The following is a 12781-nucleotide window of genomic DNA, read 5'->3' as shown; positions in this document are numbered from 1 at the left end:
TGAGTCTGCATCATTGCATAAGCATTTGGATTTCAATTCACTGCATGAAACGTTCAGATACCAACAGAACTGGTATGTGATTCAGAGAGAGTAACTGACATCTTTCCAGGTTAAAGATAGTCTTAAGATCTTCAAATGTACAAGTTTTTTGTCTGAAGGTGTTTGCTGAGACTGATGAGGACGAGCAAGAGAAAAAGATCAGGGTTTACTGTTTGATCTTGCTCGGGCTTGCTTTTGCCTCTCTTCTAGCAAAGTTCTTGCAGGTATGTATACTAACATCTACTTTCGACATTGCATCATCATTTATGAGCATCATATCTGAGCAGTTTCTTAGTCTAACTGGTCTTTCATCAATTGTCACAGAAATATGACCTCTGGAGATGCACATGTGTTTTGTCTTATTCTCAATGAAAGGGGGAAAAGTTTTCAAAAAATTGAATGCTTAACACTATGTATGCAATATTTTGTATGCACAAGAGTCAAAAGTTATCAGTTTTGATCATCAGTTTGAGAGTTAAGTAGTTTATTTCATTTAGTCTTTTTTTTGTTTGTTTTGTTTTGTCTCTAGATCTGCAATATTTTCTTAGGACAGTCCTGGTACTTTGTCAGATTTATGTTAAGTAATAATAATACACCTGTTTTCTAAATAGGACTGTAAATGCTTTACAAAAAAACATGTAAACACACACACACACACATGCATGCACACACACAAAGAACCAAGAACCAAGAATGCATGCGCGCATATAAACACACACACACACACACACACACACACACACACACACACACAGATGAGAAGTACATAATGAGAACAGTGGGGTTGGGTGGTGGTTTCTTCATTAGTTTGAAAGAATGGGTTTTCAGGAAAGACTTGACTGAAATGGACAGGGAGTTGCCAGTTGGTCCAAGAAAAAAGAAAGAACACTGACTGAAGGACTTTGTTCTGACAGAGGGGATGCGAAGCAGACAAGTATCGGAAGAAGAATGGAGCTGATGGGATGGGATGTGCAGTTATACACATGCCATTCAGCTGTCTAGCAAGATACCTGTCATCCAGCTGTCTTGCAACAGACACATGCCACCCAGCTGCCTTATACACATCTCCCAGCTTTCTTACAAGATACATGTCACCCAGCTGTCTTCTAACACACGTCACGCAACTGTCTTAAAGCATACAACTGTCTTAAAGCATACACGTCAACCAGCTGTCTTCACACGTCAGTCAGCTGTCTTATACATGTCACCCAGCTGTCTTCATATGTCACCCAACTGTCTTTCAAGATAAACATCTCACCTAGCTGTCTTGTAAGACACACATGCCATCCAGCTGTCTTATATAAGATGCGCGTCTCCCAGCAGTCTCAAAAGGTACACATCATCCAGTCGTCTTATAAGATACACATTTCACCCAGCTGCCTTTCAAAATACACAAGTAATCTGTATGTCTTCACATGTCACCCAGCAGTCTTATAAATATACGTTTTCATTCATCTGTCTTATAAGAGAAACATACATCACCCAGCGGTCTTCATATGTCACCCAACTGTCTTTCAAGATACACGTGTCACCCAGCTGGCTTGTAAGATACACTTGTCATCCATCTGTCTTCACATGTCACCCAGCTGCTTTATAAGATATGCTTCTCATTCAGCTGTCTCCATGTCATCCAGATGTCTTATAAGATTCAAATGTCACCCAGCTGTCTCATAAGATATGCATGTCACCCACCTGTCTTATAAGACACATGTCATCCAGCTTGTGTGTCTGTCTCTTTCCAGTCCTACTTCTTTGCTGTGTCTGGAGAAAACCTGACAGTGAGAGTTCGTGATTTGACCTTCCGAGCCATGTTGCATCAGGTAAGAAAGTACTGGTGGATTTAGAAAAGAAACGTTATGATGATATAGCCTACACTCTTTAAGACAAAATGTTTGGCAGTGTTTGGTTCTGCTGTAGAAGTGGTTGATTAAAAGCAGTGACTCTATCTTTTATATATGAACAAAATGTGATGTTGTTGTTAATATTTCTAGAAGCACATGGCTTAAAAAAACGATTAAAAAGACAAAAAAGACACACACACACACACACCTATGCACACATACACACACAAACACACATACACACAGATATATATATAATTTGCCATGGCATACACAAGTAAATGGATAGAAGTGAAAAAAATATATACAATATCATTCTGGTAAGAATCAGTTGAGGTGATGGAACTCATACATTCGAGAGCTGTGACACAGAAAATAAGATGGTGTGGGACAATGGTGAATGGTGTGTAATATTGTGCAGTATGATATGTGCAATGTTGTGCTGCTGACCAGTCGTTACCGGTGGTACTTAAGTAAAACCAGATTGACAGCAGACTGTTATAGATGTCTGCTTTTATACACACACACACGAGCCCAATCTCACACACAATCACACACAGACACAGAAACACACACACACACACACACACAGACGTGCATTGCATTTTTACCCTGTCTAATAATATCAATTAACTATGAAAAGACGTTAAACTAAAGAAAGAACACACACACAAACACACACACACATCTGCGCTCATATGCACAGTCGATACTCGCTTGCATTCATGCACAAAATGATTAAACACAGGAAACAAAATAGCAGCCATGTAAAATATGTAGCTTTGCTCATAAAAACCTCATTGTTGACACTTATCAAGATGTTTATGCTCGGAGGGGGTAGTTCGGGTGGGGGTCGTGGGGGACTTCGCTTTATAATGACATGATGACAGTTTAAAACTTCGCATTTGTTCTAAATCAGCCCCGAAGTGGCTGCTCTATAAACAGCACGATTCCATTTGCTCTGAGTGATGTTTATTCTGTGTGTTTATTATTTCAGGAAATCTCATTCTATGATGACAAAAGCAACACCACTGGTGCATTAACTACCAGGCTGGCTACAGATGCTTCTCTTGTACAAGGAGTATGTAACTTTTTGTTTGTCTTCAATTTTTGTTCTTGTTTTGTTACCAGATTTACTATTTCAGAATATTGAATTGTGCTATAGTTAATTTGGCAATAATGATGATAAACTGGCATTTAAAGGGGAAAAAAGAGATAATAGTTTGTGTAATATATTAATTTTTAAAAAGATTTTTTAAATTGTGTTTATATGTGTGTGTGAACTCATGTGAGTTGCAGTTCAAGACCAGATTATGGAGATTTTCTGGTACCTGAGCAATGACAGAAAAGTAGCTCAGCTCCAGTGTCTATTAACCCGTTCTGTGCCAGTAAGATGTCAGCTGTTATCATACACCAAAATGTTTCACCTGTTCATAGAAGATGTCCACTGACATTATACACTGTTACATGTATTCCGATTTTTCCTTCATCGGAATTAGTTCAGTGGACATAAACATACTTTTAATGCTTAGTTTGATGTGTCTGCATTATATAAATGAGGATTGGTTTGGTGCAAGACTATTTCCTTTGTGATACGGATTATACTGTGGTTTGGACAGCAGCCAACAATCCATGATTTCCATGAAACCCAAGTTTGAAAGTGCAAAAGATGGGAAATGTGTCTGTTTTTTTTCATGCTTTTTGTCACTGATCAGATGACGGACTTGTTCACAGAAGAAGCAAACTGGCATGCACAGCAGACTTTTTGTAAGCACATGTACAGCATGGACTTAGTGTTTTGAAAGATCATGTTCCTCTCTGAGGGAAAGGTCTTTGGTGTCACAAAGCTTGACTGAGCAGTTTTTTTTAGTATACAGTAAGATTGAGGACTTGTTTGTCACTGACGGAACGGTTATTCACTTACATGTGTGCTTGAGTTGTGATTGTTACCAAAACCTTATAACCAGTTTTATTTTCATCTGTGGATATACATTGACAACAAGCATGTCTGCTCCAGCTGTATTTTGTTTATATTTGTTTCGGTTGTCATTCTGTGGGGGAAGAAATAGACCTTTTGTTGTACAAAAAGTATTATCTTCACTTTGAAATGACTGAATACTTATCTAATATATATATGTATGTGTGTGTGTGTATCTACATATATATATATGTATATCTATCTGTCTATCTATATATGTGTTTGTGTTTGTATGTATACAAAAATATGTATTGTATATGTGTGTGTGTGTGTGTATGTATATATACATCTATATCTATACATACATACATACATACAATCAGAATATTTAAAAAAAATAGCCCAGATTCAGAATGCTGACAGAAACATCCACAAAATATTCATGGCACTGAATGTGTTAAACATGTTAGTTGCCTGAAGTCTAAGTGTATGAACGAAGTGTATGAGTGCATGTGCTCACACACAATAATGGGTGTGCGTGTGTGTGTGTGTGTGTGTGTGTGTGTGTGCTTGCATATGAGTGTGTGTATATGAATGTGTGTGTGTGTGTGTGTGTGTGTGTGTGTGTGTGTTTAGTTTTAATGTATTTACCAAATAGATAATTGATATTTGTATTTAATCATATATATATGTTGTTCCCATCATTTAAATTGACTCATACCAATGCTGTTTGGGTGAAAAATGATGCATACAATGGCCAAACTTTAGCATGTGAAGTGCATAACATTTGTTATGTAGTGGATACATTTAGTAGTCCGTACTGGAACAGCTGATTAAAAATATTCTTGATTTCAGGCGACAGGATCTCAACTGGGTATGTTCATCATGAATATTGCCAACATTGGAACTGGTGTCATCATTGCTACCATTTATGGCTGGCAACTCACCTTGGTCGTCGTTGTGTTCTTGCCAGTGATCATCCTTTGTGGATTCCTGCAATTCCGCATTTTAGCGGGTGTGGCTGGTAGCAACAAGACTGCACTCGAAGAAGCTGGAAAGGTCAGTATGGTCAAGTGTGTCATGTCATTTGTACAGTACACTACGCTGCATCAGCTGTATTGCAAAAAATAGTTTGATGCGTTGATGCCTGCATAAACCCAACACGGTGATCAGGCCTTGAGAGCCTAGGCTAGGTTTGTATAAAACATTAACATTTAAAAAAGGCGATAAACAAAACTGGACACCCCCAATTATGTGCATACACTGACAAAAGTGTACAAATGCACACACACACAAACACATACACCAGAACACACACACACTCTCTCTCTCTCTCTCAGGCATAAATATGTATGTTTCACAAATACATAATGCATTACTCGCATGCACACACATGTATACGAACACACAAATGCACATGAATACATACATACGCAAATACGCGCATAAGATATTGATCCCACAAAAAGAGAAAATGCATTTGTACGGCTATGCTTGCACATAGCTCCCATGGTCTACACACACACTTGCATACACAAATTCCCCCCCTCTACACACATATATGTACACTAACACACCAATACATACCCCAGTTACAAGATAACCCCCCCCCCCTGCACCCCCTGCCCTCCCCCCCCACGCACACCCACACACACCAGCTCCCGTGGCATACATGCACATGTGTTTATGCACTCACATACTGCCACAGATTTGCTGGTAGAGTTTGAGGAAAAGAACTCGAGGCCATGAGGTTATTGTCTAGTATGTTGTTCTGTCTACTGTATTTTGGAAGGCCCAGAGAGGCTCTGTTCCACTTTGAAGAAATCCGAGCACTGTTGGTTTGGAAATGATGCGAATATTCATTTTATTAGTAGCAGATTGTGCTGTACCTTCCATGTTAGACTCAAGTCCCTCTATCATTTTTTGTGTGAGAAGATCAATGGCATGATAGCCATATACCTGGTTTTTGAGGAACTCTTCTCTCTTATGGCTACGTTCACTTTAAGCCCAGCCAGTTGCTGCCAGTGAGTTACCGTCACCATGCCTAACGCAGCAACACACTTCAGTCAGACCATCGAGCTCAATAGTATGGAGGGGAAGAAGGGAGGCCGGCCATGCACTAGCAGGCTGCCTTCTTGCTGGAGGCTACTGCCTGCCGTGCGCACCTCTCCCTCTCTCTCTGAGTCTCTCTAATTAAGCTGACAAATCTGTTGTGCCTGAAAATTACCTTGGTTTTAATGTCTCCAAACAACTGGACAAGAGAGAGAGGGAGAGAGAGAGACACACACACACACACACACACACACACACACAAAGGCTACTCACCAGCCGCCGTGGCGAAGTGGTTAGCGTCGCCTGACTGACGGCTGGGAGGACGCAGGTTCAAATCCCAGTGGAGGTGGTTTTTTTGGCCTGTGGCCGGCTCCTACCCAGAGTTGAGTGTGCTGTGGGCTTAAATGGTGAGACTGGGACCACACAGTCGAGTGTCATCCACTTCAAGGATGCGTCTTTGGGTGTGTTGCTCTAATTACCTGACCAACACTGCAAGTGTCTGTATCTCTCGGGCCTGGTTAACGCCGGGATATTATGACAGGAAGCGTAGAGTACAAGCCTTGTCACGCAGTCCCAAACCAAAATGGACCTCCATAGCAACATTGTCATCATCATTGTCATCCTCCTCTTCCTTCATCGTCATCAATATAAACAAAATAGTCTCAAAGTCTGTGGCCTTTCATGCCCTGCTCTCATGGTGACCCCAGTTTCGATACCCCTCCACTTCCGTGCTTGGGGTGAGTCCTGTCGATGTCGTCAGTGTCGGCAGATTCATGGGGGGCTGTTGTTTGAGGGACGTGGTGGCGGTCTTCACTCTGGGAGGGACACTCACTCAGTCTGGCTCCGTGACTAAGTCATTATTGTCGTTAGTAGGGGGCTTAGTAGGTGGTGTCCTAAGTACGTTAAAACAGAACAGGCACCACTGAACACCACCAAAGTGACTCAGCAGCAGTGCAGGGTCTCCTCTGGTGTGTGGCCTCCTGGCGAACTAACATTGATGGTTCCCTGTGGACTGCCGACGCTGGAACTGTGACGGATGAACCCGGGTGTGGCCATGTATGGGAGAATCTAAATGAGCGGCGTGGGAGTAATGCCACTGAAATGGTGCAGATGAATGGGGCAGCAAAAAAAAGAAAAAAAAGGCTACTCAGCTCTAAAATGTCAACTGCTACGAAAACTTAAGGAGGGAGGGGGGCAAAGAAAGAAAATGAGATAAAGGTGATGGCACACACACACACACACACACACACACACACACACACACACACACACACATACACACAATGTTTTTGGCTGTTTTTTTCTTGTTTGTTTTGTTGTTGTTGTTTTTGTTTATTGTTGTTTTTTTGTGGGACCTCCAACCTCCTAGCTAATTTTTCCCACTTCTTTTTTTTTTCCTTTTTTTTTTTTTGTCACACACACACACTGATGCTGTTTTTTTGGTGTCCATTGTGAGGCCTCCAACCTCCTGTTTTTCCCACTTTCTTTTTTTCCCCTCTACTTTGTTTTCTGTCTTTCTTTTTTCTTTCATTTTCTTTTTTTCCCCTTCTTTTTCTGACTTTAAAAAAAAATTTTTTTTAAAGTCTTCTTTCATTTTCTTTCCTTTTACACCCATTTATGCACAGTTCTTTGCCTGTCTTTCTATTGATGGGCAGAATTTGTCGACTTAAGTGTACGATTTGCTACATGAACTTTGTCGAAGACAAAGTTGTTTTTTATATATAAAAAAAGAATTTTAATTTTTTTAAATTTCTTATTTATTTATCTATTTAGTTTATTTTTAAATTATTCATTCATTTGTTCATTTCATTTTGTTTCATCCTTATTTATCATTATCATTTTTTTTTTTCTATTTTCATTTTCATAATCATTTTACTATTATTCTGATCATTATATCTAAGTTTTAATATTAATTTACTTCTTAACTTTTTCTTTTTTTTCTCAAGGTCTGACAAAGTGTGTTGGGTTACATTGCTGGTCAGGCATCTGCTTGGCAGATGTGGTGTAGCATATATGGATTTATCCAAACGCAGTGATGCCTCCTTGACCTACTGATACTGATACTGTCTGAGACAACTATTTGTTGCTTTTATTATTATTATTATTATTGTTATTGCTGCTGTTGTTGTCGTTATCATCATCAGTTGTTGCTATTATCATTGTCAACATCATTAATATTATAAATATTATTATTAGTCATTATCATTATTATTATTATGGTCAAGATTAAGAGAGAGAAAGATGTCAAAAATAAAAGATCGTTTGTTTGATCCACCCCTCAGCCCCCCCTTTTTTTTTTCTTAACAAATAGTACTCTGTCCCATACCAACTATCGCAGTTTATTGCCAAACAGCGATTAAATATTTTGCTGAAAATGTCTACACTCTACTACTGTCCAGCAGTGAAATGTACGCTGCCAGCCTCTAACAAGATGGAGAACTGGCTGCCTGTTTATATTACTGCGGCTGCCACTTCATCCCATTCAGCTCAGTGAGTCAGGCACAGCCAGTTGCCGTCAGCTATGATGCTATTCAAATGAAAGAAACATTATTTGGATTCAGATTCCCACTACTGGTATCATTGAAGAGTTCTGTCCCTTGGACCAGCCATCCGTCTCATCTGTCTTGTTTCGCAGAATGCTAGCTGAGGATGGATGGTGGCTAGTGTGAACACGTGTTGCTGGCTGCCAGTGGTGGGAAAGTGCAAAATGATGTGCGCACAATTCCAGGTCACGTGCTGGGATTTTTTGTGAATGTAGCCAAAGATTTCAGTTTTATTTTACAGTTGATGTGTCCCAATAGTCACCAGTCAGAAAGCTTGCAAGTTTCATTATCTGTGAGGAAAAACAACTGATCACGCTTTGTGTACTGGATGTTATTGTTAGTATACATCTAAGAAATTTAGGACAATGCTTTCAAAATGGCGGACGATGAGAGACAACCTGAAATTAGTGGCTTCAAAACAGCAGTGTGTTGAAAAAAACACTTTGTGATTTGTCACACAAAATATTGCAGAAGCTTAACAAGCCATTGAAGACGATGATGTTAGTGCCTGTGGTGACAAGATCTTGTCAGATGGTTCGCTTGGTGAGAATGAGAGTGAGGGTAGGGGTCGTAGTAGAGCTGCATGTTGAACTAAGAAGAGCAGAACAGAAGGCCACGAAAAGCTCAGTGGCTGACACAGAGTTGAACTCGAAGAGAAACCATCTGCTTATTCAGGACAGGAAGGGAGGGAGAGAGTGATGAAGGGGACTGAACAACATTGTGCATTGGATGAATTACTGGACCAGTGTTATTTTCCAAAACCATGCACGCGTTGATCAAAGACAGGGATCAGCTATCACCTGCTGGCAAAATTCTTAACAGTACTAACCCCCTCCCTCTGTACTGCATGCCAACTGGGTCACTGTTAACTCTTTGATGTTGTCTGAAAGTGAGCATGAAGTGAGCTGGCATGGCACAAGCAGGTACAGCAGGTGAAGGACACAGTTTTATATATATATATATATATATATATGTGTGTGTGTGTGTGTGTGTGTGTGTGTGTGATTTCAACTTCTCTTGAAAAAACTAAACTACAATGCTACAAACAGTCTGTAATGTATATTCAGATCGTATGTGAACATTATTTATCTTTATGATTCACCCATAGCTAACCAATGTGTTGAGTATGCATCAAACTATCATGAATTGATAGACTGTTAGCTTTTCTTTCATAAAAATAATGATTAAGTATATTTTCTTGCAGTAGTTTGCGTGCTAGAATTGTTTTTCAGCAACTGAAAACCGCTTGGCAGATAGGTAGCACAAGCTAAAATCATGCCCACCACTGAAGAGGTTAAAATAAATGTAATTATGATACTAGTTTATTTTCCTTTTTCATGTAATTTTTTTTTTTTCAGATTTGACATAGTTAGTTTGGAGTTGTATTTGTTTGTTGTTGGAATATTTTTTATTTGTTGGGGTGTTTTCTTTGGGTAGTTTTGTTGTTGGGATAGTTATCATTGTTGATTTGTTAGGGTAATATTCTTGGTTCGTTTTGGTGGTAGTTTTATTTCTTGGGTTAGTTGTGTTTGTTGGGGGTTGTTCTTATTGTTTTTCGGGAAGTTTTGTTTATGGGGTAGTTTGTTGAGGTAGTTATCTGGTCTTGTTATGATATTAAGTTTGTTGGTGTAGTTTTGTTGGGGTAGTTTAGTGTGTGGTTGCCGTAGTTTTATTTGTTTGTTGTGGTAGTGCTTTTTGTTCGTTTGGATAGTGTTGTTAGTTTGTTACCGTAGTTTTTTTCAATGTGGTTGTCTTGTTTGTTTTTTGTGGTAGTTTGTTGGGATAGTTTGATTGTTGGTGTAGTTTTATTTGTTGCAGTATTTTTGACCATGCGTTAGGATTTTTATGGGCTGGGTTGTAAAGAATAAGGATATAAATTTCTTTCTCAAATAAGTTGTTTTTGTTTTGATTTTTGTTTGTTTGGTGGGTTTATTTTGCACATTTCCCCCCAAAAAACCTACCTTGATATTGTTTTGCATTTAACAATATGCCCATGAAGGCATAGGTGTCAATGATTCTCTGTCGGGAATTATTTTTCTTAGTATCAGAAGCAGTTATCATTTTTTTATGATTTCTTTGTTTCAATAGACAGCCACAGAAGCCATTGAGAACATGCGTACAGTCGTGGCTCTTGGCAGAGAAATAACGATGCATGAGCGTTTCATGGAACATCTGAGAGGCCCTTACAACGCTGCACTGAAGAAAGGGCATATTGTGGGCTTTGCCTTCGGCTTCTCCCAGGGTTGCATTTATTTTGTGTACGCATCAACTTTTGTGATGGGTGCCCATCTCATCGAGGAGTCAGAGATGACCTTTGAGGATGTTTTCCTGTGAGTTGAGGGCATTATGCATGCTTACATTTCTTTTTTTTCTTTTTTAAAAGAGTCTGTTTCTGATCTAAATCGCTCGTTTTTTTCCTTTCAAAAGTAATTCTGATCTGAATCTTTTGAACATTTTGCATCTATACCCAAACAGGAAGTCAAAGTGAGTTCAACCCTAAATTTCCATGCATATTTAAAGATTGTGTTTTCTTTCAGTTTACATGTAATGTATTATTTCTTAGAATTGTTGAAATCCAGTAGGTTTCTTTTTTTTTGCAACATCAATAAAGTATTACATTGCATTAAAAACTCAGTAATATCTTATTCTAAAAGTTACATTTTCCCTTGTACAAAAGTGAATTTATGTCAAACACCAACACAGACAGTGATCACCTGTTTAAATTCCCAAATCAATAGAAGATATAGAAGTGAAATATATAGCCATATGGGTAAACTAATAATAGAATACAAAACAAGGATGGATGTTCAGGGTTACAAAGGTCTTCACTTTGGTTGTCATTCTGTCTTGGAACACTGTTAAACTCTTCTGTTTCACTCATCTGTGTTGTTACAATTTTTTGGCATACAGACATACATTATATATACGTCAACAAGTTTAGGGGCCATTGTTTTCACTTTCCATGCTCTGTTTCTTCAGAGTGTTTGGAGCCATCGTGTTTGGTGCCATGGCTTTAGGAAATGCCAGAGCCTTTGCCCCAGATGCCGGCAAAGCTAAGGTGTCTGCCCAACACATCATCAAGCTCCTTGACAGTGTACCCAGCATCAACAGCCAGTCGACAGAGGGCAGAAGGTTGCCTGTAAGTAAATTGTTTCATCCATTGTTGACACCCTTAAATAGTGGGGTATAAACGACCAACATGTAAAAGCTTGCTCATTGAATGCAGATGAAGGAGAAGACAGGTCTTTACAAATATCAAATGTCATCCCTTTGTTTATCTGTGGACACAGCCACCACTAGATGGTTCAGTGAGTTTTGCTAGTAGTCAACTTTAGTGTGCATTGGGTCAAAACTTTGAAGAGAATATGGCGTGACAATTTATTATTTTATTTGCAGAACACACAAAGTGTAAGTGGATCAGGAAAGGTGCCAATGTATGCCCCCTACATCCCTCATCATCCATCCCTCTCCCCCAATATGATTTGTAGTAGCAGGCCAGGGAAATGTGAAGAACAGTTAATTATTCAGTTACACTTCGATATTTGACACTGTGTGAATGATTATAAAAAGAAGTTTTGAGGTCTGTTAGAAAAGATCAACAATTAAAAACAAAATAAACCATAAGTAAAGATTACCTATAGTCTAGAAATATATATTTTATCCAAGCCATGTTTGTTTGTTTTTCAGTGGGCAAAAATGTGCCCAGGACGGAAATTTCCGTCCACGTCATTGTAGGAATTTTCCTATTGCAAAATCATTACATTATATGAAATTATCATGATTGGATAGTGTGTTAATTTTCCATTCTGAAAAGTACAGATTATTTGCACTTGCGTTCCGTTGTTTGCATTTAGATTAAAGAAAAACAATCTGTTATGCTCTGTGACCAAAATCTCCTTTGACAAATAGTTGTCACTGAGCATGAAACAGAATAGAAAGGTTAAATTGTATCCTGTCAATAGTGTCAGTCTGTGCATACATTTCTATGTCTGTACATACATCTGTGTTGACAGGTTAAGGCATAGTCCTCTCTCTGTACCCCAGTTTCATGAAAAATGCCCATTTTGGTGTTTAGTTTATCTATCAATGTAATTATCTTTGCTGTTTACAGAAAGGGTTCAGGTCCGAAGTGGTTTTCAAAGATGTGGAATTCCATTACCCATCCCGGCCAGATGCCAAAATCCTGCAGAAGCTGAACATCACTGTGCAGCAAGGGCAGACAGTAGCTCTGGTGGGTTCCAGTGGCTGTGGCAAAAGTACCACAGTGCAGTTGATTGAACGCTTCTATGATGCTGAAGAGGGATCTGTGGTGAGTCTGCTTCACTTTCTTGAGGAAATGTTTGGTTAACTAGTGCTGTAATTTCTGGCCTACATGGCACACATATTTT

The 12781-nt window shown here is 39.1% G+C and overlaps 1 protein-coding gene across 1 annotated transcript in view; it reads left to right on the top strand.

The window, feature by feature from the left end:
* Positions 1-12781, top strand: part of LOC143277743 (ATP-dependent translocase ABCB1-like) — a 78783-nt gene that overhangs the window by 45024 nt on the left and 20978 nt on the right. Inside the window, exons 18-24 of the mRNA XM_076582650.1 lie at positions 159-263; positions 1782-1859; positions 2878-2961; positions 4654-4857; positions 10482-10723; positions 11373-11532; positions 12505-12702. Of these exons, the coding sequence (XP_076438765.1) occupies positions 159-263; positions 1782-1859; positions 2878-2961; positions 4654-4857; positions 10482-10723; positions 11373-11532; positions 12505-12702 (1071 nt within the window). The remainder of the gene's footprint in view (positions 1-158; positions 264-1781; positions 1860-2877; positions 2962-4653; positions 4858-10481; positions 10724-11372; positions 11533-12504; positions 12703-12781) is intronic.

Source organism: Babylonia areolata, chromosome 2 (genome assembly GCF_041734735.1).
Source record: "Babylonia areolata isolate BAREFJ2019XMU chromosome 2, ASM4173473v1, whole genome shotgun sequence".
Taxonomy (NCBI): Eukaryota; Metazoa; Mollusca; class Gastropoda; order Neogastropoda; family Buccinidae; genus Babylonia; species Babylonia areolata.
This window is presented reverse-complemented; position numbering and strand designations above follow the sequence as displayed.